Source organism: Brassica napus, unplaced genomic scaffold (genome assembly GCF_020379485.1).
Source record: "Brassica napus cultivar Da-Ae unplaced genomic scaffold, Da-Ae ScsIHWf_528;HRSCAF=793, whole genome shotgun sequence".
NCBI classification, from domain to species: Eukaryota; Viridiplantae; Streptophyta; class Magnoliopsida; order Brassicales; family Brassicaceae; genus Brassica; species Brassica napus.
This window is the reverse complement of record NW_026016596.1, coordinates 189067-215482: the sequence shown is the minus strand read 5'-3', so window position 1 is coordinate 215482 and position 26416 is coordinate 189067. Positions and strand designations below refer to the sequence as shown.

Genomic DNA, 26416 nt, shown 5'->3' with positions numbered 1-26416 from the left:
GGGGGAAGGGAGAGAGAATCCAGTATAGTCGGCGTATCGTGTTCACGTGATGACGTGACACAAAGCGGGACCCGTTTATATGCAATACAGCTCAGTTCCATGGCGGGAATCTCTATCCGTCGTTTCCGGTTAACCACTCGGGTCCCATAAACTATAGACCATGGGTCCCCGTTAACACGTGGAAGCTGGTCATGGAGCGTGAGCGCACGCTCGGCAGACATCAGGTGATTTTATTTTCTTGGTTTGATGAGAAAAAAAAACGAGTGTTACTGTTTCGGGGGATCTATTGGTTATGGGTCTGAGATCGTATCGACACAATAAAAAGACAATACCGAACAACTCAAGCTTTGTTGGTTTTGGTCGGATCTGGAGACTTCCATTAAGGAACAGCAACCATTTTTAGTTTTACTTGTATAAGCTATTATTATTTATTATACGAGTTTTTATTTCTCAAGATTACTTCCAAACTAACAAACCGTCCGTAATCCTACACATAAATTTAAAATATGAGTACAATAAATGAATGTTTCTTACAAGCATTTCCATAATATACTTTTCTATTCAACCACAATCTATTTTCCAATAAAACTATCATATTTAAATTTATACTTTTTTATAAAATTATAATACAAAGAATATTTTATTCATGAAATTATATATTTGATTAAACTTTATAAATTTTAATTTTAATTACTTTTACTAAATTATTTGATATATTTTATGTATGACGAATACCATATCATATAATACAAACTTACTTTTCTACATAGTTTGGTAAAATGAAAATAAAATTAAAAATAAGATTCATTTTGAAGAGAGATAAACAATAAAGTACTTTGGGTACGTGTATATATATATAAATATTAATTATTAATTTATAACTTTAATGAGACTTAAAATATTACTTTATTATATTATCAAACTATGTCATATTTTATACCGATTTAGTTTGGAATCGAATATTAATTTATTGTGTGTTTTAATTATAAATCAATATTAATTTAGGGATTTTTAATGTATACAGCATTATATATCTTTTGAATTCTGATCACATTCTATATATTCTCAGAAAAAGTTGAATATTTATTTCTTCAAAACTCTTAATTTTGATAGTACATGATATAAACATGTGAACAAATTGTCAAACCCTAAAATAGAATTGGAAAACCAGTTCCAAAGTAAATACTTGATCCGACTTAGCAACATTTTTTTCTTATATACTCATGTTCGGTGACGGAACTAACATAATATATAAAAAAAACTAACATAATATCAGATTGGGTCATATGATATGATACATGCAAACTGTTGTTAAAGATTTATGTTCTTCTTACAAAATATCTGGCGAAATTAGTTTATTGACCTTTGTAAATTCATGTCTATAAAAAAAATTTGTAAATAAAAAATTTGGACAATTTTTTGATTTGTGCGTATCATCCTTGCGCATGGGACAAGTTAATCTTCTATGTATCTTCCATGTCTATAAATTTGACCACCGTAAAATAATGTTCTCCCTCTTCTACTGCCACTGCCACTGTTCGTGTTGATCTGTATAAGAAGATATACAAGCTATTTATCATCAGAGGCTAACCATTAACTAATGCATTTAAATCCTGAGAAATTTAATATATTTTGGGGAGAATGAAAACGTAGATGTTTGTGGCCCTGTGGGTATCTCATATAATCAATATGGCATTACGATAAACTGTGTAGTCAAATTGCAGTGGTTGACTTGGCTCCACGCAAATGCTCTCACTCTCTTTCGCAAGTCCTTTAATTTTTGTTGTAATAATTATTAAATCAATAACAAAGGATCCGTTTAATGATTAAAATGTTGGAATCATAGTACTTGACATGCAAGCTAGTGACACGAGTAAAGCCCTTTTTCCTTTTTCTTTCTTTTCTTGTTTCCTTCCCATAACGGTTTTATAAACCTTAGCAACTTTTTAACTAAGATTTTTACTGCTTCGGGTTTCATTTCTTTATTTCTCGGTTTCAGTTTTCACTCCCTTTTACTTACTTGTGGTATGTTTTTAGTGTAAGACAAATGTAGATATTTAAGACAATTTTCAAAAGAAAAACATAGGTATATTTTCTTGAGGTCACGCATGGAGAAAATAAAACTTTCAATTGCTTCTTATGCACCATACCTTTAATGATCAATAATGCCTCCCTTTTCTTTTTCTTACGATACACATCCATGTTATGTATTCAGTGTTTGTAATGTTAGATGATATCTATGTTTATATAAATAGAGAATATATATCGAAAGAGAGATATATAAAGTGAGTGTGGGTAATGATTGGGAGGTTTACATGGAGCACAAAGAAGGATGACTCATAGACACTCCAAATTGTTAGAGACTTTGCAGCATGACATTGAATCTTCTCCTTTTATTCTCTCCTTTTTACTTATAATTCTTCATTTTCTGTACGGCTCTTCCTCTATTATCTTAGTTTTATTCTTTCTTTATATCTATCCACAAACAATAATATAAATATATAGAGATATGCAACAATTACAATTTGATAGATATATATATATATATATATATATATATATAAAACATCAATAGTTACATGCATACTGACTAAAGTTTGTAGTTTTAATGACAATATATAGTTCAAATCCGGGAATGTGTGTCTATAACTCATACACGACAGGAAAAACATTGATCATTATAAGAGATGTAGATGTTTTAAGAAAATAAACACATGTTTGCTATACAACGTGATTAGGTTAACACTAATATTCCCCCACTGACAATTAGTTTCAACTGCAACAAAACCATATATAGTTTGAAGACATGTGTCTGGCTCATAAATGTCGAACAATTAAAGTGAATACAATGTACCCTTAAGTGAATATATAACCATATCAATTATGATAAAGATACTACAAGCTTTGGTCGAAATGTGACAGAAGCATGTTTCAAGTATATCATTGGTCTTTTATTCTTTTTGTGGGATGCACGCATATCACTTATCAGCGATTTTAGGACACAGTAAGAATATGGAGATGAACGGTTTTTAGCCACTTTTGCCATAAGCAAGAATTGAAAATTGTCTTTAAAATGATTAATTTTGGAAAAAAATGTAAATAAATAATATGCAGAAAGAGTTGCAAGAATGGAATTGAAACAAAGGTGAGCAGAAGAATAAGATAAAAGTAAACTCAAAATCATTGCCAAGTTTGTAACTCTCTTCGCTCTACTCCACTCATGTCTAGTTCATTATCTCTTCGCATATATGTGATATTAATCACATAGATTCACTGCAAGAGAAATCGAATAAGAAAAGGGAAAGGGAAAATGTGAACATAAATCATAGTAAACGGAATCCAAGATCTATGGTTCTATGTTATCCATGATATGATGATAATGTCATGTGTGCTTAGTAAATTATAAGGGTGTTTTAAAAAGTAATGGGTCTAAATATCACGCAAAATAAACCCTAAGAACTTTTATCAAACTTATAAAAAAAAAATCTGAATCGGTTGTACGAACTAGGTATGGTTATAAAAAGTTCCAATTTTTCGTAAAAACATTTTGTGGTTTCCCTAAAATTATAAGAATTAAGTTGCGATACTAAAAAATTCTGGTATTAGAGAACTTTTCTTATAATTTAGTGTATAATTTAACTACAAATACTGCATTACTGCTTGTTAAACATAGACTATACAGTACAACGGAATAAAAGCACTGTTGTTTATGACTTTATCTTATCCATGAAAATTATATTACAATTTTTTTTTGAATTATATATCTGTACAATTTTAAAAACCTATTATTATATGCCATCTGCTGTCAAAAATAAATATCATTTAGCTTAAACAATTATTTTAGTTCCATTTTTTATATTTTGATTTCAGAACCAATATAACCTACATCGATAAAACAATATTTTAAAATGTATAATTAAATAAGGTTCTCATTAATGAGAATATTTACAAGACTGTCATTCTCTTAGACTAGTTTATTAACAAATTACAACTGCAAATTTTGTTTGCAGTCATCAAAACACCTACCGACCTAGAATCAAGAATGCGTAATCCTCCCACACCTGGTTCAAAGATCCAAAGTTAAAAGGATTTAATCGGTTGATTTGTAAAACGATATACATTTATCAAGATAAAGACAGTGTAAATGACACAACAACATGAGACAAAAACTAAAGAAGAAGAAGTTGCATGATGAGGCAAAATCCAAAAAGACTTTTAGTCAAAGATCATGCTCGAGGCAAATCAGACAGTGGGTTCTCTGTCAATGTAAGAGAAAATCTGATTTATAGATTTTCCCACTTACATTCCATATCATCATCATCATGACTTGTATAAAGCTTTTTTACACACATACAATGAAAGAAACAAAGGAAATCTTTTTTTTTTTCTTGTAAAATCAGAAAACATGTCAAACAAGTAAAAGATCCATGCAATATTTTTTAACTCTGTTAAAGCTGATGTGAAGATGTTAGTGTCTCTACACAATCTTCTTGAAGATATGAACCAAACAAGACAAATAAACAAATTGTTATATATATTTTTTTTGAAGATACACTTTTATCTTTCAACTTAACCAGGTCTGAATAAAAAAACTTAGACAAATACAACTTCGAATTTGGGACAAGGGTTACTCTGTATGTGAGTACTAAGACTTGAGTTTTTTCCGAATTTGAAGTTGTAAAGGGCTTGTCTTTGAGTCAGACCAAGCGGGTACATTGCGTGTACTCTAAGCACACCATCTCCCCTTAAGCTCGCGGGCCTTTCCTTCTTCCATATCGGTTCATGTCTAAGAGACTTAAACTTTGTGAGAACCGCAGATTCCAAAGCTTCCAGAGTCAGATCACCATCCCTGTCCGAACATAGCGAGAAGAACAAGTATAAGTAACGCTCCAAGCTTTAGATTAAGGGCTGAACAAGCAAATTAATACTGGCTTTACCTTAAAAAGATGGATTCCATATCAAACGTGCCTCGTTCTCTAACAAACAAATGATAAACTGTCTCTGAGCCTCTGGTGCATTTGCAGGGTCGTTTCTTGAACTCATGACTGTTCTCTTCCTGCTCACGGATCCTTGTAGCCACGAAAATGCAGAGACGGCAAGAGGAGTGTACAGCAGCCATGTCAACAAGTGCCTTGAAAGAATCTGAAGGGCCTTCATGTTTCCATCTAAAATAAAAATAAAACAAAGCTTGTGAAGCTTTTCATTATGTCTGAACATGTTTTTTTAATATTCTACATTTACCGCACCTTAGCATCATATTATAAGCGTCAGGATTGTCTGCAAGATATTTCATTCTCTTTGCAACTGGCTCTATATCAGTCATCTGTTTAATGTGAAGGATTGAATCAGGAGATGGTGCAAATTCTTGAATATTTGGAGCACCAACAACCACAGGGACAGATCCTATAAGCAGAAATTGATCATAAGTTGCTCTTTAGAAACAGATAACAGGACAGGCTCAACGCTCTCATATCGATGATTTACGTTATATAGTTCTGCCTATCATCGTTCATTGATTGACATGACAATAAGCTCAGACATGCAAGTTAACTACCAGTAGTTAACCTAGTCTTGGGCATATTATCCGAAACCCAAAAACCAAAGTGGAACGGAACCGAAAAAACCGAAACCTGAATGAAATTTACAAAAATCCAAACGGTTCTCTATTTCTCTAAACCCAAAAAACCAAAACTGAACCAGAACCTAGAAACGAACGGGTACCCAAATATCCAAAATATAATTAATATATTAATTATTATAATTGAAATAGTTATTTATAAAAAATGAGAATTTATGAAATAAAAATATCCAAAACCCCCAATTTTTTTAATGGTTTTTCCGGGTTTAACTCGGATTTTCGGAGATTTTTATGTTTTACGGTTTTAAACCCGAACCAAATCCAAATTATTTCTAATTCGGTTCTGTTTCGGGTTTTATTAAAAAAAGAAGATAGAAACTAGCCCGAACCGGACATTACCCAAACCAATCCAAACATTGTTCATAAACGGGTCCTAAACACCCTATCCGAATAACTTGAATCCCAAATAACCGGACTCGAACCGTATACCAGAATGCCCAACGCTGAGCTAACCAGTGGTCGTCTGCTCATATAGTTCTCTTCGAAGCAAACAGTAAAGTTGAAAGATCAGCAGATAGAGATGGAGAGATGTATATACCAGCGACAAGAGATTGGAAGAACTTCTCGGTGACATAATCCTCCTCGTTGGTGTTCTCAAAAGCTAGACTGAACTTATAATGCTTAAGAGCTTCAACCTTCTCCACTGCAAACAATTTAAGTTGTATTGGTTCAAGAACTTCAAAGATACAGTCATAGCACAGAACATTTCGCTAGCAATGACTCGATACATACCTCTCTCATTACGGTTCCGGTGACAAGTACCATAAGAATCAATCGTAACATTCGCCTCCATCAAGGCTTCAAGAGCTTGCAGCCTAAAATTCTGAGCAATACAATTGGAAATGAAAGCAGCAGCAAGAGCTTTCTCGGTCTTTGGCTGCACTGGAGCCATAACATCATACTCCGCCCATGAGAAGTACCCAACGGGAACATCTGATGACAGACTAGTTGTCATCACAATATCATAACCCTTCCTGATGAACAACAGAACATTAAAAAAGAGTCAGATAATACTTTTTACGAGGCATTCTACATGTAGTCTAGAGAGTATTAAAGTCCTGTAAAGATTGTGCTTACCCACCGTCGTGCCTGAGGAAGATTGTTCTGAAGGTAGTATCTTGCTGATTCCATGGAACGTAGTATACTGAGTGTTCCAGGTTGATGACTTAATCCAAACGCTGCATCTGGGGTTTTATTTGATTTCATTCCAATTGCGCAATCAACTGAGCACGATTCAAAGTCCTACAATTTGTAGAGGAATGAAGTCATTCAGAAGTAGAAATTCCCCAAGGATCCCACAGGGAAAGTTTAGTTCTTTGTTTCAATAGATTACAAATACTTGTATCCCAAGCAATGCTTAAAAAAAGTGTTCTAAAAATCAGTCTAGGCAGCAAATAAAAAAATCAGTTTAGACGTCCGCCTAATCAATTATCTTACCGCTTAGCTATTTTTTGAAAAACATTGCTTATTTAAAGCTCAAAGACTTTTGATCATTAGATGGTCTGTAACAGACCCGGACACTGTTATCATCATCCATCATCTAACAGCTAGCTAACAACAAGCAAAGCCTAAATTTTTGAGTAAACTCAGAATAACATGATCAGATCAAAGTGGCTTAATTGCCAAAAAGAACATAGTATTGAAAACAAACATCTCACATTCATCATTCTGATTCATGTATGAATAAAAAAAAAACAATTGAGAAGGAATGTAACCTTGTCACCACCGTAGATAAAGATGGGATCTTTACTGAAATTCCTAGCGTAACTCATTGTATCCTCTCTCTCCAACCACTCCTCGCACCTCTCCATTCCCGACACATTCTTCAAACCGGACGGTTTAGTCGGAGATTGCTTGTCCGAAGGCGACTTGGCGAAAAAGCCCGTTAATGTATCGAGCAAAGAGGCGTTATCGAGGCGACCCATAGACGCGATCTCGACGAGGACGACGATGGCCACGCAGATTGGCAAAAAGCTGGAAACTTTACGGCGGAGAGAGGAAGGGGACGAAGAGGAGGCATTGGCTACGGGTAATCCTTCGTGGGTCGATCCAATTTTGGGTCCTCGGAGATTGGAGAAAACGCCCATCTATTGTTGTTATTGTTGTTGTTGTTGTGTCGATCAAATGGCTTTGAAGAATTGCGATTGGGTTTATTGTTTTAGGTGTTTGGTTGTTGAGGAAGAGGATAAAGTTGCCATCTTTGGTTTTCGAAGTCCATGTTCATGGCCGCATGGGATATTATTGACTCAATAGTGTATACGTATTTTATTTACATTCATTTTTTTATTTTATTTTGGGATGGAATGTGTTTGTGTTGGAACCATGTTTTGATATAAAAATGAATATTTTGCACTGCAAAGAACATGGGGAATTCAATCCGTATCAAATCAAATCAAAGAGCAGGTAAACGAATTTTAGTTTAGTGCCCAAGGCGGCGGCTAAAACCAAACCATGTGAAGCAGGGATGTTGTAAGCTATATACTACTTAGTCTCATTTGATCTTGAACAGTGTACCCTAATACTAAAAACATGGCGCATATTGGGTTTTGAGTTACGAGCACAACAGAACCAACCATTTCAAAGAGAAGATGAGAAGATCATTGATCAGTGGAAGAAAGGCAACCCCAGCATTTGGGATGTGTATTAGACTATATACAATGGTTTCAAGATTCAACACCCTCCACTTCATCTTTTAACACTCAATGTCATATTCTCTTTCTTACACATCATCATTCAACACACATTTTTATCCACTACAATAGTCTTATTGAATAAAATTAAACACTTTATTTTATTAATTAATAATTATTTTTTTCTATATCCAAATTAAATAAACCTAGTCTCTATTTATAGATAATTTAAATTTTAGTATGAGAAATAAAAATAAATTATTTAATTTATAATGAAATTAATTAGTTTTAAATAACTAAGAAAATATCAAAATATCAAAAATCTTTAGAAAGTGACATGTGTCGTCGGTGATCCCCACTTTCTTCTTATTCAACATGTTGAATCTTTTCAACACCAATTAATTCACATCATCAAATTTTATTTTTCAACACCATCATTGTAGAGATTCAACTGTTGAATCTTTTATTCAACACCCCCATTGTACATAGTCTAATAGCGGATTCAGAGCACCAGTGTACTTTAAGAGAAAAATTAATTTATTTTTACAGGCAATTGTTCCAGATGGAGATGAACTCTACTTGTCACTTCAGTCTGAGTTTCTTTACATTTGTTTACTTTGAGAACAAAAACAACATACTTGTGCAACTTACAGATTTTGAACACTACATAGTCCCTTGGGTATTGAGTTAAAACTCAGTAATAGGGCTGCGCACAAGACGGTTACTTGCAATTTTGCGTGTACTTGCGATTTGACTTGCCTTGTACGAATAATGAAATTGTTGGCTTGTACTTGCCTTGTTAAAAACGAGTACTTGCTATTTCAAGTACTTGATCAAAAATAAATCACTTGCAAGCTACTTGCTTTGTTCTATTACTTATTATTTACGAGTATTTGTGAACTATTTACGAGTTTTTTGGAATATTTAAGAACTATTTACTAAATAATACTCTATTAGAAATAGACATAAAAATTTGTTTTGTTTATTCTACTTGAAAATTTAGTTATATGATTTGTTATTACATGTTACTTGTTTAGAGAAGACATTTTTGTTATCGTATAAATTATACAATGTTTATATCGAAAGATGCATATATATTTTTTATTTGTCTTCTTTATATAATACTTGACTAGAAGACAACGATTATTTAAAAATCAAGATGAATACGAAACAAGTAACAAGTATAAAAAGAGTAATGAATATTTGTGTCGAATCTTAAATGCAAGTAAAAGAAAAGACAAATATAAACAAATAATTAATAAATCATGTAACAAATAGCAAGTAGTGGGGCAAGTAACGGGGCGTAACGAGTCAAGTACTAAAAATTATAATGATACTTGATACTTAACTTGGTCTTGCAAGTAATGAAAATTGTCGACTTGTTACTTGCCTTGACAACACTGAATACTTGAATTTTCAAAGTGGATACGAGTCAAATAGCAAGTTTAAGGCGAGTAACGAGTAATGATGCCCAGCCCTACTCAGTACTAGCCGGGCAAAGCTTGAGTAACCAAATGATGATCATCTGTACGAGTCGTGAATTGCGATGATTGCATAAACTTGTATATTGAGACTGTATCATGGTTTTATCATGCTCGCTCTAATAACGTCGGTCTAACGTAGCAAAAGTAGATGTTTCTTATTGAATATAAAACAGAAAATCAAACCACATAATGTAATTAATTTCCTAATGAGGAAATAATACAACTTTTCTGTATATGGAAGTGATGATCTTAGAGTCCACGCAATAGTGCCCTTTACTGTTTTGTTTTAAGAGACTGGTGTGATAATTTCATTGGCTTGTAAGTTGTAACCAAAATGGGCACTCAGAAAGAAAGCACCACCACTTCTATATGATAAAAGGGATGCTTTCTACAATTTGAGATCCTTCATGATCAAATAAAGTAAACACAAAATAATGTAATATATTATCCTAGATCACAACTATCCTTAAAATGGATCCATATCATAAATCTATATTATCATCTGGTTAACCTTAATCACTTTGTGCGATTTATAGTCTTCTCCCCTTATCTATCTTTTATGGATAATATCTTATCTAATATGGACATTTAGTATGGTCTTATCTAATGGGTAAAATTAGCAAATTGTTGAAAAATAGATGCATCCTTATCGCCAACCATTTTGAAAACTATACATATATTAGTATAAGTTATTCAGTAATTGTTATTCAACATTTGATTTAACAAAACATTTGATTTAACTCAAAAAAAAAAATCCAAGCACGATCTCCAACCACTCGAATTCTCATTGTCGGAAGGCAAAAACAAAACGAACGGTCCATAAAATTCCACGTTACGCTGTCTAATTGGCTAATATATTAAAAGCATAAAAAAATTAAGAGTCTTTTTTATCATTGGTCCACTATGTTGAAACAAATAATGAATATCTAATTATAAATTATAATGTTAAAGTATAGAATAAAAAATAAATAAAAAGAAAAAGAAAATTTGGGAGAAGAGAAAAAGAAAAAAGCTTTCACCCTTTAAAATGGCGGATCGTGTCGAGATGGCAACAACACACTTGTCGTCTCACCCAGCAGAGTCTCTGGTGGTTTCTCCGTTGCGAATCTAAATTCTCGAGAAATATAATTAGGTAAGGTAAGGTACTATATATTATTAGACCTGGTCGGATCTGTCTTTGTCGGATTATCCACTTGACATGTCTTCTATGCTTAACATCTGTTCTTGTTTTGTTGTTTGTGTGTGTTTGAATCAGATTAAATTAGTAACCTAGTGAAATTACAGTCAAAAGAGATAGTCTTTTCGATCTGATTCTTTAGGCTTTATTTTTCTAGTTTTTTTTATTCAATCGATTACTTAAGAGAAATGGGATTTGCTTTTCCTCTGGATCTTGGAGTACATCTTTCTCATGCTTGTTCATGAAATGGAGTTTCTTCCTGCATTAACTTTGCTTAATTATTATAATTTGAGAGTCCTCTGAAGATACAGACAAGATGTGACAAGTGTTCTGTTCAGTTTATCTCTGTAGCAATTTTGCTGATATGGTTCATATTTATGGGTCGTTGAGAAGACACTGTATCTGGTATGAACTCATTTTGCTCAAAAAGTCTTTTTCTTTTTTATTGCATAAACGTTATCTGAAGATCTTCTATTATTGATTTGACTTTCATTTGCGTTTACATGTGTGTGTACACATTTATTTATGTGGTTTGTCTAGTTTTGTTGCTTTGCTTCTCTTTACTTACTCTAGATATGGTTGTGAACATGCAATATGTGTCACTTAGCTCAGATCTTTTTTAATGTCATGGATTCTTAGCATTTTGTTATCTACTCTAACTTCTTTACCTTTGACTCTTTTTCTTAATGGTGTTTAACCTCTTAAAAGGAAGCGATTTAGATCTTTGGTTTCATTGAAGAAGCATAAGGAGTGAACCAACACAAGGAATATGGGAACTCACATCAATTTCAACAACTTAGGAGGTGGTGGTGGTGGTGGTGGTGACCCTGGTGGGGAAGGATTCAACCAGATGAAGGCAACAGATACTGCATATCCCTTGGCGAGACAGTCTTCGCTTTACTCACGAACGTTTGATGAGCTTCAGAGCTTACTAGGTGGACCTGGAAAAGATTACGGGTCGATGAACATGGATGAACTCTTGAAGAGCATATGGACTGCTGAAGAAGCTCAGGCCATGTCCATGACCATGACTTCTTCAGCTGCTACAACGATGGTGCAACCTGGTGGGAATCTCCAGAGGCAAGGCTCGTTGACGTTGCCTAGAACGATTAGTCAGAAGACTGTTGATGAGGTCTGGAAATGTCTGATCACCAAAGACGGTGGAGGTAGCAGCGGAGGTGGCGGTGGTGAGTCTAATAATGCTCCTCAGAGGCAGCAGACTTTAGGGGAAATGACACTTGAGGACTTTCTGTTCCGGGCTGGAGTTGTAAGAGAAGATAACAACTCTTCACAGCAGATGGGTCAGGTCACCGGAAACAATAACAACGGCTTTTATGGTAACAACGGAGCTCCTGGGGGATTAGGCTTTGAGTTTGGTCAGACAAATCAAAACACCATATCATTCAACAATGGTACAATGCAGCAGCAGCAGTTTCAACAACAGCCACAACAGCAGTCACGGCAGCAGCTGAATCAGTCACTTCCGCAGCAGCAGCGGGTGCCTCAGACCATTTTTCCTAAACAAGCAAATGTAGCATTTACTGGGCCGGTGGGTATGGTCAACAAGAGTTTTAATGGGGCTGTGAATAATTCACTGAACAATACTAATGGTTTAGCTAGTTTCGGAGGAACCGGGGTCACTGTTGCAGCAACGTCTCCAGGGACAAGCAGCGCAGAAAACAACTCTCTGTCGCCAGTTCCTTATGTGCTTAATCGAGGAAGAAGAAGCAATACTGGTCTAGAGAAGGTTATCGAGAGGAGGCAAAGGAGAATGATCAAGAACCGAGAATCAGCTGCTAGATCAAGAGCTCGAAAGCAGGTTAGTAGTAATAACCTTACCAAACCGCAAACGTGTTCTTTCTATCCTGAAACACTTGAAGTACTAAGATGTTTTTATCTTCCATTACTCATTAATTGCAGGCTTACACCTTGGAACTGGAAGCTGAAATTGAAAAGCTCAAGAAAGTTAATCAAGAATTGCAGAGAAAACAGGTATCTAAATCGACTACCTGTCACTGTTTCTTTGCTTCTCCATCTCAGAATATAGTAGCCGCTTGGTTCTGAAACTGAGCTATTCCTCTTATGTTGCAGGCTGAAATGATGGAAATGCAGAAGAATGAGGTAACTATTAAGAACTTCATTTGTTTTCATAAGTTTTGACTCTGCAGCATCATAAGAACTAAATTGAAAAGAAAAAACATAAAATCTCTAATGGTTATTGGTATCCAGATCTTATACTTGTCAACATTTTTTTGCTACCCTCTTCCTTTGATTATCCTGAATTTGATTATGTTGCTCACGACTACTGCTTTTTTGAATTAGCAGCTGAAGGAATCGTCGAAGAAACCATGGGGCAGCAAAAGACAATGCTTGAGAAGGACATTAACCGGTCCATGGTGATATCAGAACAAAGCAACAAGAACCAGACACCATTTGGCATGGGATTAATGTAATAGACAGATAGTGCTACATGTGCAGGAGATTAAGAGAATGTTATTAAATGGAAATCTAGGTTACATAGTAGGACAAGTTTTCATTATGCATAAAAACATATTTTGTTCCATGGCCTTCATTAGCCTAGTGTTTAGTCTTTAGATGATAATCATCCCTTTTGTGTTTTCTAGTTTATAAAAAGACATCCTTGTTTATATATATCACTCTTGACTCTGTTAGAAAACATATATATTCCAAAAAATTGCAATTAGAAAACAAGTTGATTATTATCCAAAATACCAAATTTCTAGAAGTGACTTAAGACTCAAAAGGAGAGACCATTCGGTGGAGAGCCAGTTTCAAGCAGGAAACTCCTGCTACAATGCGACCTTGAAGTAGTACTAGAGGAAGAAGCCAACCCTGAGTCACCACCACCTCTCAGTGACCTCCCTTTGTGCTCTTCAACCGCCATTGCAAGCTCCATATGCAACGGATCACAGCTCTCACACAACAGCCTCAAGACTTGCTTGATCGATGGCCTTGCTACGCCTTCTTTCTCAGTGCACCATCTCACAACCGCCACCACTGTCTCCAGCTGCTCACCGTCTATGCAGTCTTTGATTCTCGGATCCACCAGATCCACCCTTCTTGATTCTGATACCAGTAAAGGCTGTGACATTTCCACCAGATTCCTGCCTTCGTCGACAGCTCTTCTCCCTGTTATGATCTCTAGCAACACCACTCCGTAGCTGTACACGTCGCTCTTCTCTGTCAGTTCTTGTGTTACAACATACTCTGGATCTACATAGCCTGAAACAACTCAGATTTCAAACTGTTTTAGTCTTTTCTATTGATCTTTTGGTAAGCTTTCAAGACAAGAATAGGTGATGTTCCTTTGTATATACAGACCTGGAGTTCCACGGATATCAGTATTAATAGGTTCAAAACAAACGGAGCCATCTCTTGAAGCATGTGCAAGGCCAAAATCTGCAAGCTGCATTGTAAAAAGGAAAATTAATTTCCTTATTAGGTGAAACTAACAGACAAGTCAATGAGAAAGATATGTGAGACACACCTTAGCAACAAAGTTGTCGTCGAGTAATATGTTGCTTGACTTTATGTCTCTGTGACATAAAGGTGGGTCACAGTATAGATGAAGGTATTCCTGAAAGAACAGATAAAATATCCAGACAAGAACAGTAATAAGAACCATATAATATCAGTTTGATGAAGGCTTTAGAAATTTACCAGAGCATTAGCCACATCGATTGCGATTTTCATCCTAGTTGCCCAACTAAGTGGAGGTTTCTCTGTGGCTACACAGAAGTGAAGAACAAAGGTTCAAGATTCTGAAGCAAAAGTCAATAACATAGCACAAGAAAATCATGAGCATACAATGTAGATGATCCGTCAAGCTCCCATTGGCCATATACTCGTAGACAAGGAACCTCTCGTTCTTCATAGTACAAAAGCCTTTCAAAGCAACTAGATGGCGGTGATGCAGCCTGGCGAGAAGCTCAATCTCTCTGCAAAACTCATCATCCGCTTGTTCAGAGCTCCTCTTCATCCTTTTCACAGCTGCAACCAAACCATTACTAAACTCACCTCTATGAACAGTCCCAAACCCCCCACTGCCAATCACACTGCTGAACTCTTTAGTTGCTTTCCTTATCTCCCTGTAGCTAAATTTCCTAAAAGCCAACGAACTGCCTGCAAACAAAAAACAAACCAAATGCTTGTTTCTTTAACTTTCTCAAAACATCATCACTAGAAGAGAACTCCACACACCTTCATGAATCATCATCACTTTAGGGAGGGTCTTCGTTGGATTATGATCCTTGCCCTCGGAGTCATCATCATCAAGCTCCCGTTTCTTTCTCTGGATAAGAACTATTAACACGGCGAGCATCATAACAGAAAACACTGTAACAGCGATCCCAATAGCCGGAACCACCGTCAAGTGATAACCATGGTGACTTCTTCTTGGAGACAGAACAAGATCATCATTGCCACTTGGACTATCAGCTACCACTGGAACTGGAGAAGCTTCTGGACTCAATGGAAACTCTGAGCAGAAGACATCAAATAAATCAGAAAAAAAAACAATGATTTATGAATGACAACTTGACACATACCTGGAGTGGTGGTAAGCTCAGACACGTTAAAGAAGCAGCTAGCAAGCTCAAGAGCAGAACTACTATCAACACGGCTAGCTAAAGCAGCGTAGGTCGCATCCCTACAAGTACTCATCTTAATGTTATTCCCTCTATCCACCAAACTACGAATGTAAGTGATACCAGAGTTCAAGCAGCTCTTGCAACGAAACGGCAGCTCGCAGTTTCTTGAAACATCTCCAAACTTTGGGGACTGAAGCATTTGAGTAACAGTGGTGAGACCTTCGCAGTCGTAGCTAGCGAGAATCTTGGTCCCTAGTCCGCAGAAGAGCGTCGCGTTCGTTGGGATGCCGTAGAGCTCCATGGTTCTTGAGATGGTGGTGATGCAGATGGAGGTCAAGTCTGGTGCCACTCCGAGATCCGCCGTGTGGTTAGCGTAGCGGGAGACGGATACGGCGACGAAGGCGTTCATGTAGCGGCAGCATTTGGCTCTGTCGGCGTTGGTGGAGCAGACGGAGGCGACGAGAGTGAAGTTTGATGAGGTCAAGTCCAGTGGACATTCTGTGAAAGAACTCACAAAGGTTAAAAACTTTTTTCAAGAAAATCAAGATTAGGATTAGTAGTTAACTCTCTCTCTCCTAATCTAAGTCTTGAAACATTATAATGCTAATCAAGAATCAAACCTGCTTCTGTTGGTGAAGGCAGTTGATGGATTCCAAGAACTGAGATGAATGTGAGCAAGAGAGCTTGCTTGTGAAGCACCATGGGGGAAGAAAGAGAGAGACTTTACTAAAGAGAGAGGTCAATGGCAAGAGTCGCCTGAGAGAATGACAGTTGAAGGCAATGTTTTAGTGACAATGAGACTGAGGAAGAGCCCAGATTTGCCTATTTTTCTTGTTACTTATGAAAACGACGAAACCACAAGAGACACCCCTAATTTACCATTCTCTTATGTTTTTAGCCGCAAAGTTCGTTCATTTGCTTAAAACACCCCCATGAATAATTGAATATATGCTTTGTTCTAACTTCTAGTTATCGAATATATTGAGATTTGAGAACTTTTTATGTGTGACCCTTATCAGACAAGCATTGTTTTCTACTTTTTTGTAAAAACTAAACTTTATCTACATGAAAAATACTCCCCTTATTTTTCTTGCTACCTTTATATATGCATAGCCTAATTAAACATAATGATTGCAATTGTTTGTTGTTTTGTAGCTTTTTTCCTACTCTTCCAAGTGGCTATAATGTCTTCGCTTGATTTTGTCAAGTAGAAACCATAGTTTTTGTTAATCCTAAGACATATAACAGCTTCTCTGAAACAAACAAGGCAATAAGTAACTATGTCGTAGAGGAATCTCCAGTGCTTCATATACATCTATATATAAAATAATATTTTTAAACAAATATTTATATTTGTATTCTTTACTATTTTTTGAAAATAATATTCTTTATATTTCCATTTTAATTTATTTATATTTATATTCTTTACTATTTTTCGAAAATAATATTAAAATAATATTTTTAAACAAATATACAACGACGTAATTGAATTCAGAAAATTATTATCTTATTATATAAAGCTTGGTTCTTCAAAGTTGCTAATTAAAAAGATCGTGACACATGGCAGTTATATAATTAAGATTGTAACATGTGTTAATACTGTTTTTTTTCTAAAATCATAAAAAAAAAAGATAATTGTAAAACAAAAATTTGATAGTAATTATCCTTTTTAAATATCTTAAACCAAAAAAATTGTAGAAGAATGCTTAATGTTAATTAAGAAGTTGCTAATTAACAAGATCGTGATACATGGCAGTTATATAATTAAGATTGTAACATGTTTTAATACTGTTTTTTTTCTAAAATCATATAAAAAAAAGATAATTGTAAAACAAAAATTTGATAGTAATTATCCTTTTTAAATATCTTAAACCAAAAAAATTGTAGAAGAATGCTTAATGTTAATTTTGTTTTATTGGTTTTTTCAAAGTTGTTAATTAACACGATCCCGACACATGACAGTTATATAATTTTATATAATTAAGGTTGTGACATGTGTTAATACATTTCTTTTTTTTCTATCATAAACCAAAAAAAAACTATATTCACACATTAACACGGTTTTCAGAAAAACAATAATAGTAATTTTCGTTTTTACAAATCCTATACCAAAAATGATTTGTACAAATAATTTATTTAATACTAATTTTCCTTTACTAAATTCATAAACCAAAAACTATTTGTACAAATAATTTTCCTTTTCTAAAATAATAAATAAAAGATAACTGTAAAAAAAATTGATAGTAATTATCCTTTTTAAATTCTTAAGCCAAATAATTGTAAAAGAGTGTTTACTTTTAATTTTCCTATATTAAAATCCGATTTTTCTGAAAACAGTAATAGTAATTTTCGTTTTTACAAACCCTATACCAAAAACGATTTGTACAAATAATTTATTTAATACTGATTTTCTTTTTCTAAAATCATAAAGAAAAGATAACTGTAAAAAATGTTAATAGTAATTATCCTCTTTTAAACTTTTAAACCAAAAAATTGTAAAAGAGTGTTTAATGTTAATTTTCCTTTATTCAAATCCTAATTAAAAAGATCATAAACCAAAAGGAACTACAGTTATTCATATTTAAAACTATAACAAAATAATTTTTAAATTTCTTATATTAAATTAAAATATCAAACAAAGTCCGTTGCAACACACAGGTCCAAATCGTGACTAGAGAGAATTGTAAAATTTTATTTAACAGTAATTTTTACTTCAAAATCTAATGATAAACATGATAGTAACAATTATTCAATTTACAAGAAAAATTGTAAAAATATTAATGATATTTAAAAAAAGGATTTTTGAAAATTGCAACATTTAAAAATAGTTAATATTAACTGGAAATAGTTATTTGAAAGAAATGTTTTTTTTAAACCCTAGACAAAATATAATAGTAAAAGATTATGTAATATTAATTTCCTTTTCTAAAATCCTACAAAACTGTAAGAGAATATTTGATAGTAGTTTTTTTATAAATAAAATCCTAAATAAAAGAAATTTGTATAATATTTTTAAGTCCTAACCAAAAATGAATTGTAAAACTTTATTTGATATTATTTTTAAGAGAGTGTTTGATGATGAACATGATACTAAAAATTATTTAATTAACAAAAGAATTGTAAAATTAGTATTGATACGAAATGTAAAAATAGCAATTTGAAAAATATTTATTAATAACTAAAATAAATTATTTGATAGCAATATTTTTTTTTTATGAAATTCTAAAGAGAAAATAATTGTAATAGGTTATATGACAGAAATTTACCTTTTCTAAAATCTTAAACAAAATGTAAAAGAGTATTTAATATTTTTTTAATTGTAAATATAAAGGATATTTATAAAATTTAATGTTTTCTTTTAAAAAAAAATCCTAGCAAAATAAAATTTTAAAGACTTATTTAATAAAACATTAAATTAGTACATAAGAACACGTATAATGTTTTCATTGATTCGATTGGTATACTTAACTTTCATTTCGTTTTTACTTTTCATTTTTTATTTTCAGATTGGGTTCATTTTAAATGTTTATGTATAGTATTTTCTCCAATCCTTAGTATAAATTTTATAACAACTAATCTATGCACCATAATTATAAAATGCAAATTTTAACTTGAACTTATGTGTGAAAATGTTTTAATTATAAAATAAATCTCAAACAACATATGCAAAAAACAATCATAATACTATAATAAAATGATATATTATTTTATGTTTTTAATAAATTAAAACATCAAACAAAAATCCGTTGCAATGCAACGGGCTCATATCTAGTTATTAATAAAACATAGAAATTATAAGAAAAATTAATTTTTTATTCTATATCTAAATGAAATGAAACTAGTCTCTATTTATAGATCTTCAAAAATGTTAAATTTTGGTATAATTTTTATTTTTAAATAAAGTGTTTTACTATAAATTAATTAAGTTTAAGTTATTGGGTGAAAAAAAAAGAACAAAAACTAGATAACCAATAATAATATAATATGTTAGGGGTGGACGTTCAGATGCCCGTTCGGGTTCGGGTCGGGTATTTAGAATTTTCTGGTATTTTGGTATAGGCGTACAAAATTCGTTCGGGTATTTTTATACTTCAGGTCAAGTTTGGGTATTTTTAGTTCGGGCTCGGTTATTTTGGGTCGGATTCGAATATTGAGATTTTGAAAAAAAAAGAAATTATATTTTTTATTTTTAGGTTTATTCTATTTGAAAATATAGATTTCACTTAAATGATTTTTTTATTTTTAATAAATTAAATGATTGTTAGATTTGTAGATATCATTTCAAAAATAAATGAACATTAATTTAGCTATTGTTTTGAAATTTTGAATGTTTTGTTAATACATGAAATAAAAAAACTTGAAATGTATTTTAATTGATTGACAAATCATTTTCTCCGTAATTATATGTATATTATATGATCTTAAAGTATGTGTAACATCAATATAAATATTTTAAATAAAATGAAAGATGTAAACAAGAAATATAAGGGTAAGTATACATATGTTCGGTTATCTTCGGATATCCATTCGGTTTCGGATATCAAATCTCTCATAAATCAATATCCGTTCGAGTATTTTGCTATTTCGGTTTGGAATTCGGTCCAGTTTTTTAGGTCAGGTTCGGATACGAGTTCAGGTATCAGGTAAAATGTCCACCCCTAAAAGATGTGTAAGAGTGGGGTCAAATTATTTGGATTCAACTAGTTGAAAAAAATTAACACTTGTGAATCCAGGTATGATTTTTTTCAATTCAACACCTGCATTACATTGGTTTAAGCTGTTGAATAATTTATTCAACAGGCCCATTGCTGATAGTCACATGACATACAGATTTTTCGAGATCCCCTTTTTTATACTCCTTCAGTTCCATAATATAGAATGTTTTGCTTAAAATCATGAGGATTAAAAAACTTACATTTTAGAAACTAATATTATTAATAATATAAATTTAGAATAACTTAGCCAATCATAAATAATGTAATAAAATGTTTTTGGTCAACTAATTTTTAATAAAATTAAAATATTTTTAAAATATCAAAATATCTTATATTATGGAACATTATTATTTTTTTAAAAACATTTTATATCGTGGAAGAGAAGGAGTAGTATACTGTATACTAGTAGTATCCATCCTCTGAATCCATGTAAACTATGTTGTAGCGGGCGGATCTTCGAAGACGTCAGTTCAAATTTATCTTGATCAGATGAAGATACTGCCACCTTCTAGTTTATTATTAATTCTCTTATGCTCTTCATCATCAAACACCTATAAATGTTAACATGCGGGACATTGTATATGTCATTTACAAGATAATGATTAATATGAAAGTATATATTATTAAAAAATACAGATATCATGTCGTATAGTATTGTTATCCCTCATGTGAGGTTGTTTTTCTATAGATTTGGACCGGCACAAACGTAACTTTTATAAGATTAATAAAGCACTTTAAAAAATGTAGCTGGCATGCTATTTATAACTAGATATTTTGTTATACGATGATGATAGCGGTCACATATATTTTTCCCTTTTTTGGGTGAAATATATTATTTTAAAAACAACAAAAGAAGAATTTCTTATAGCAAAATGGAATATAAAAAGCATGAAGCCATCAATACAAAACGAGAAACCAAAAGAAGCATCTTCTCCTCTGGTAGCTAGCTATTAATATCACCATTGTCTCCGAGATACCCGCAACTTCTTACCTTTTTCTCAAGAGAAAAAGATAAATTTAGACTTCTAAGTTTCTATTTTCTTCTTTGTTGGCAAATGCAGATAACCAGTTGAAAATCTTTTGTATTTTACAAAGTAGTTTCTTCTTCCCAAAATCCTTGGGGGGTTAATTCTTTTTCTCTTTTCAAAAGTTTTATGGGATTTTGTAGCAAGAAAGAAGACAATGTTTCAAAGTCTCACCTTCTTTCTAACAGTTCTTCTCATTCCATGTTTTCTCATCTTTAACCCTTCCTCTGCCCTCAAGGTAAGGAAAATCGTAACAAAGTGTATTCTCAAACTCATCAAGAATGTATCACAAATTGTTGATCATTGTGTGATTGGTAGGAAGGAGAAACATGCATCGTGACCAAGAATTGTGATCAGGGACTACACTGCGAATCGTGTCTCTCAAGCGATAATTTTCGACCTAGATGCTCCCGAATGCAAACCGTTAACCCCACCTCTAAGGTTTGTTCTTTTTTTTTTTGTGTTTCCTCTCTTTTCGTTTAAACATTTAGATGATATATATATATATATATGTATTTGATTAATCGATTGATTGATGTTTATATGTGATAAAGTGTGAAGGGTTGCCTTACAACAAATACACGTGGTTGACAACACACAATTCATTTGCTCGAATAGGTGCAAGATCAGGCACAGGCTCTATGATTCTTGCTCCTTCCAACCAACAAGATTCAATCACAAGCCAACTTATTGTAAATATTCTTCATAAACTCATTTAAAATATTTCATTCTTTCCTTCAAAGAAAAGAAGTGTACTTCATTCTTTTGATAAACCCATTTTAAAAGTTAATTTCTTTAAATTTTATTGTATCTTTTATTTTATTCTGTGGGTTTCCAGAATGGTGTTAGAGGGTTTATGCTTGACATGTACGACTTCCAGAACGATATATGGCTTTGCCATTCTTATGGTGGAAACTGCTTCAACTACACAGCGTTTGTAAGTTCCATGGATTCACACACATAAGTCGATCGGTTCAAATGTCAAAAATGTTTTTAATCTGGTCTTTGGTTCGTATGTAGCAACCGGCTCTTAACATTCTACACGAGTTTCAAGTGTTTCTAGACAAGAACAAGGATGTGGTTGTGACACTTATCATCGAGGACTACGTGAAATCTCCCAATGGTTTAGGCAGAGTGTTTGATGCATCCGGGTTACGAAATTTCATGTTTCCGGTAACAAGTATGCCTAAGAACGGAGAAGATTGGCCTACCATCGATGAAATGATAACTAAGAACCAACGGATGCTGGTTTTTACGTCAAATCCTCAAAAAGAAGCTACTGAAGGATTCGCATTTTTATGGAAATACATGGTAGAGAATCAATGTGAGTCCATCTCTAAACAGTTTTTCCTAATATATTTGATACATTATATTATTATTATTATTATTATTTAAAACTGATATGACGTTATGTTTTTAGATGGAAATGGAGGCATGAGGCCTGGAGTGTGTACCAATAGACCAGAGTCAGCTGCTATGGGAGATCAATCTAGATCACTAGTTCTGGTAAACTATTTTCCTGATACTGCGGATTTGATGGGATCTTGTAAACAGAACTCTGCTCCTCTTCTTGACGCCATACAAAAATGTCAAGAAGCCTCTGGACAACGCTGGCCTAACTTCATTGCCGTTGATTTCTACAAGGTGTGTAAGATAATGTGGTTAGAGTTTGGTGAGATTTGATCCGGTTTAAATAATGTTAATATGTATGTGTGTGGTTTAGAGAAGCGATGGTGGAGGAGCTCCAAAAGCAGTTGATGTTGCTAACGGCCGTTCACTTTGCGGCTGTGACGATATATCCGCTTGTAAGGTTAGTAGTCTATGGTTCTTTTTTTGGAATGACTAGAAGGTTTTCAGTCCAAAATATCTTATAGGACGAGATCTATGCCATGTTAAATTAACTTTATTTAAGCGAGCAAATCCTTCATAACAGAAATCAAACTTATGACCAAGGCTGGATCTGAGAATTTGGGGGCACAAATATTTTTTGAAAAACTTTTATAAAAATCTTTTTTTTCCCATAATCTGGAGCCTATTTTATGTAAGAAATCTATAAAAAAAATTGGGGACCCTATTTATGACCCGTTAGATTAGTCCCTCGAAGATAAGTAAATATGAAAATATAATGGTTTATAAGGTTTCAAACCTGTGATCTTCACGTTATTCGCACTATATGGATTTTGCATGTCATAGAAGATGTTAACGTTTTTGTGTGTGTATGTAGGAAAACATGCCGTATGGGACGTGTGAGAAACGTGAAGAGCCGACGAAACTGGATTCGAAACTCATGATGATTGCGAAACTTACAGCCGATGCTACCAAACCGACCCAACTTGGGCTTTCTGTGTTTGTTGTAACCTTTGTCTCACTTCTCTCATTTTTTGGACATTGAGGGTTACTTTATACCAACTAATATATGTTCCGGGTTTCGGTTCACAAAGAACCAAACCCGATTAAACTCGATACGATCAAGACAAAACTTATTTTACTTGTAATGACAATACACACATTGCATTTATTCAGCAAATCACACTTGCAATATAAAATAAACATGAATATCCATAATTACGTAAAAAACAATTTGGTTTTGTCTAAAGATTCCGAATCCGGTTCGGGTTAAGAGCACGGTACGATACTGGTGGCGAAGCCTGACCGTCTAACTCTTCTTGCTCCGGTTTAATCCGGTGCGGGGCCTTATCACAAGGCATGTAAAAGAAAGACTTGGACTTAGGACACTTCTGTTTTCGCATGAAGAATTTTGCGCACTCCCATGGCGTTCTCTGATAAGGAAGGTCTAGAATACAGTTCATGCGAACGTCTAGAATCTTCTTCTTGATAAGTTCTCTACATTTTGGACCAACCTGCGTGAAGTAATTGAACGAGAGTGAAACGTTCTTGAGTGCTGAGAGCTCGCATACGATCTCCGGTATGGTATCGTAGAACTTGTTTCTAGCCAAGTTGAGCTGTTCCATCTTGTCTAGGCATCCGAAAGAGTATGGAATCGGACCGGTTAGCTGGTTAAACTCGACGTCAAAAACCGTAGCTTGGTTAAGCTTCCCGATTTGGTATGGTAAGCAACCGGTTAACTTATTATTTAAGAACAGGACTTCTTGTAGGGACTTGATATCACCTATGCTTTCGGGAATAGGACCCGTGAATCTGCATCACGTCACATGAAAGTCCAACGAACCTCTTTAGATAATTAATTTATATAGACCTAACACCTAACCTACTACAAAAACCAAAACAGAGTAATTAATGTTTTAATGAAGAATGTCTAATTAAATTTCTAACGACTAAACACATATTTTGAAACACTTTTAGATTTCATTCAATGAAACTAAATAAATTGTGGAGCTTTTGTGACCTGTTGTTAGCGAATGTGAGGTAAAGAGCAGTGATGGATCCGAGATTCTCGGGGAGTCTCTGAACAAGATTGTTGTGGTTGAGGAACAAGACGTCTAGGTCAAGATTGAAAACCTGAGGAGGCACAGAACCGGAGAAAGAGTTGAATCTAAGATCGAGGAACGTGAGGTTGGTTGCTTTTAAGACAGAGCTTGGAAACTCTCCGGAGAGCTTGTTGTTGCTGAGATCAAGCTCGAATAAGTACTTCAAGTTGCTGACTTCGGGAACAGCGCCCACGAAGTTGTTGCTGTTTGCGTGGAAGATGGTGACTTCTTCTAACTTGTTGAGGAAGTTATCTAGCCTTAGTTTCTTGCCTCCGAAGTTAAACTGGTTGAACTGGATGCTCGCGAGTGCGAGATCGTTTGTTCCCGGGAACTTTGCGCACTCGAGCCCTATGTACTTGTCTTCGGCGCAAATGTCAGTGCCTACCCATGTTTTGAGTATCTTCTTTGGATCATTTTCGACTAGGTTTTGGAACTTCTTGATGACTGGATACACTTTCTCTATTAGTGGACTAGAGAACTGTGGCGGAGGTGGCGGTGGAGGAGGAGGCGGAGGACAGTCTTCTGGCTCCGGAGGCGGCGGTGGAGGACAGTCTTCTGGCTCCGGAGACGGCGCAGGAGAATAGTCATTGGAGCTTTCACCGCCGCCGATGATGATTTCAAGAGCGTTTCTGTCGGTGATGAGGTTGTTTCTTGTGGCTAGAATTGAAAGAAAGTGAAGAGACAGAAACAATAAGATGAAAGAAGAGGAATGGTTATAATTTGGGGCCATTGGTGAAAGGTTTGATGCGAGCTTTGAGGATTGGCTTAGAGAAAGATTAATTATATAGAAAGAGTGTGAGCAAAAGTGAAGCTGTGAAGTCAATGCAGATGTATTATTCTTGTTGGCAGCTTTAGACCATATAATTAGTAAAATCTAAAAATGAATTATTCGTTAGAATGAAAAAATATTAATGTAATTAAATGTCCATTTTGTAATGCCAAAGGGTAGTTGCATACATGTGTAGCTTCGTTGGTCTTATCATTTTTCTTCCGTCAACGGCTTATTCTAAATGATTGTCGTACTAATATTAAAAAGTGACATATATTCTTTAGTATGTGAGTGGCAGAAAGATAAGTAATTAATATGTGCAGAAACTAAATTATTCACGTTAGGTGATTAAAATTATAAACGTTGGTTGGATAGAGCAGAAAAATGATGTCGATCGGTTCAACCTGAATAACCAAACCAAAACCCAAAAGTTTTGGTTTGGTTCGTTTCGGTAGTAAGATTTTATCTTGAATCATCGTTAAATTTACTTTTTATATCTTTTCTTTTTAATATATAGCATATATATATGTTTATGTAATAATTTATTTTTTGGAAAATCTGTACATTTAATTTGTAATTTTATTTTATTATTAAGAGAAATCTATTGTAGACAAAGCTTTTATTTGAGATATATAAGAACAAGAAAGATGAGAGATTGTTAATCGCTCTTAGCAGCAATCACTTCGAAGCATCTGTCTTAATACAGATTGTCAATCGCTCTTAGTAGCAATCACTTCGTAGCTTCCGGCTGAACTCCTCGGAATCATCCAGGACATCGAACATCTATCCTCTCTATTTGTTTTTGTTTCTTTTAAGTATGTTGAGAGATTGTTAAACTCTCCTGCTGATCAACTTGCAAAAGCTACTCTCTGTACGGCTACTCTGGTTTCTCCACCGTAGATTTCGAAAGTGGATTTAA

The 26416-nt window shown here is 33.9% G+C and overlaps 5 protein-coding genes and 1 pseudogene across 9 annotated transcripts; 2 read left to right on the top strand and 4 right to left on the bottom strand.

Annotated features, from left to right (window-relative positions):
* Positions 1–1401: 1401 nt before the first annotated feature.
* LOC125604382 lies at positions 1402–1511 on the bottom strand (annotated as a pseudogene).
* Positions 1512–4511: 3000 nt separating this feature from the next.
* LOC106428330 (glycoprotein 3-alpha-L-fucosyltransferase A-like) lies at positions 4512–8012 on the bottom strand. The gene is made up of 7 exons (XM_013869076.3): positions 7354–8012; positions 6720–6880; positions 6371–6612; positions 6177–6281; positions 5247–5403; positions 4938–5165; positions 4512–4849 (listed from the first exon to the last, which is right to left on the bottom strand). Exons 1-7 carry the CDS (start codon positions 7723–7725, stop codon positions 4594–4596), a joined length of 1521 nt encoding a protein of 506 aa, XP_013724530.2. The 5' UTR covers positions 7726–8012; the 3' UTR covers positions 4512–4593.
* Positions 8013–10674: 2662 nt separating this feature from the next.
* On the top strand, positions 10675–13581 carry LOC106418299 (ABSCISIC ACID-INSENSITIVE 5-like protein 7). Of its 5 annotated transcripts, none has more exons than XM_013858970.3 (5): positions 10675–10884; positions 11638–12748; positions 12850–12921; positions 13021–13050; positions 13252–13581. In XM_013858970.3, the coding sequence occupies exons 2-5, from the start codon at positions 11699–11701 to the stop codon at positions 13327–13329; spliced, it is 1230 nt and encodes a 409-aa protein (XP_013714424.1). In that variant the 5' UTR covers positions 10675–10884; positions 11638–11698; the 3' UTR covers positions 13330–13581. The 5 variants fall into 5 exon arrangements, with proteins under 5 accessions (XP_013714424.1, XP_013714427.1, XP_013714425.1 ...); XM_013858973.3 differs by having other exon boundaries at positions 10694–10884; positions 13255–13581; XM_013858971.3 differs by having other exon boundaries at positions 10716–10889.
* A 15-nt stretch (positions 13582–13596) lies between these two features.
* Positions 13597–16372, bottom strand: LOC106418298 (probable receptor-like protein kinase At1g49730). The gene is made up of 8 exons (XM_013858969.3): positions 16160–16372; positions 15498–16037; positions 15151–15429; positions 14758–15072; positions 14611–14678; positions 14438–14527; positions 14272–14356; positions 13597–14172 (listed from the first exon to the last, which is right to left on the bottom strand). Exons 1-8 carry the CDS (start codon positions 16239–16241, stop codon positions 13688–13690), a joined length of 1944 nt encoding a protein of 647 aa, XP_013714423.2. The 5' UTR covers positions 16242–16372; the 3' UTR covers positions 13597–13687.
* Positions 16373–21296: 4924 nt separating this feature from the next.
* LOC125604366 (PI-PLC X domain-containing protein At5g67130-like) lies at positions 21297–23806 on the top strand. Its single transcript, XM_048774782.1, has 8 exons — positions 21297–21517; positions 21598–21720; positions 21834–21971; positions 22118–22216; positions 22300–22603; positions 22700–22923; positions 23003–23089; positions 23504–23806. Exons 1-8 carry the CDS (start codon positions 21437–21439, stop codon positions 23669–23671), a joined length of 1224 nt encoding a protein of 407 aa, XP_048630739.1. The 5' UTR covers positions 21297–21436; the 3' UTR covers positions 23672–23806.
* On the bottom strand, positions 23748–25617 carry LOC106428334 (uncharacterized protein At4g06744-like). The gene is made up of 2 exons (XM_013869078.3): positions 24647–25617; positions 23748–24438 (listed from the first exon to the last, which is right to left on the bottom strand). The coding sequence occupies exons 1-2, from the start codon at positions 25456–25458 to the stop codon at positions 23871–23873; spliced, it is 1380 nt and encodes a 459-aa protein (XP_013724532.2). The 5' UTR covers positions 25459–25617; the 3' UTR covers positions 23748–23870.
* Between the last annotated feature and the right edge of the window lie 799 nt (positions 25618–26416).

Coding starts and splice junctions, on each gene's coding strand:
- LOC106428334 (XM_013869078.3), bottom strand. CDS start 25,458: ATGGCCCCAAATTATAACCATTCCTCTTCTTTCATCTTATTGTTTCTG. Junction 24,439..24,646: donor CTCACATTCGCTAACAACAG/GTCACAAAAGCT, acceptor GACGTGATGCAG/ATTCACGGGTCCTATTCCCG.
- LOC106418299 (XM_013858970.3), top strand. CDS start 11,699: ATGGGAACTCACATCAATTTCAACAACTTAGGAGGTGGTGGTGGTGGT. Junction 12,922..13,020: donor AAGAATTGCAGAGAAAACAG/GTATCTAAATCG, acceptor CTTATGTTGCAG/GCTGAAATGATGGAAATGCA. Junction 13,051..13,251: donor TGGAAATGCAGAAGAATGAG/GTAACTATTAAG, acceptor TTTTTGAATTAG/CAGCTGAAGGAATCGTCGAA.
- LOC125604366 (XM_048774782.1), top strand. CDS start 21,437: ATGTTTCAAAGTCTCACCTTCTTTCTAACAGTTCTTCTCATTCCATGT. Junction 22,217..22,299: donor GCTTCAACTACACAGCGTTT/GTAAGTTCCATG, acceptor GTTCGTATGTAG/CAACCGGCTCTTAACATTCT. Junction 22,604..22,699: donor ATACATGGTAGAGAATCAAT/GTGAGTCCATCT, acceptor TTATGTTTTTAG/ATGGAAATGGAGGCATGAGG.
- LOC106418298 (XM_013858969.3), bottom strand. CDS start 16,241: ATGGTGCTTCACAAGCAAGCTCTCTTGCTCACATTCATCTCAGTTCTT. Junction 15,430..15,497: donor TGAGCTTACCACCACTCCAG/GTATGTGTCAAG, acceptor TCTTCTGCTCAG/AGTTTCCATTGAGTCCAGAA. Junction 15,073..15,150: donor AGTGATGATGATTCATGAAG/GTGTGTGGAGTT, acceptor TTTTGTTTGCAG/GCAGTTCGTTGGCTTTTAGG.
- LOC106428330 (XM_013869076.3), bottom strand. CDS start 7,725: ATGGGCGTTTTCTCCAATCTCCGAGGACCCAAAATTGGATCGACCCAC. Junction 5,404..6,176: donor CTTCCAATCTCTTGTCGCTG/GTATATACATCT, acceptor TTCTGCTTATAG/GATCTGTCCCTGTGGTTGTT. Junction 5,166..5,246: donor GCTTATAATATGATGCTAAG/GTGCGGTAAATG, acceptor TTTTTATTTTAG/ATGGAAACATGAAGGCCCTT.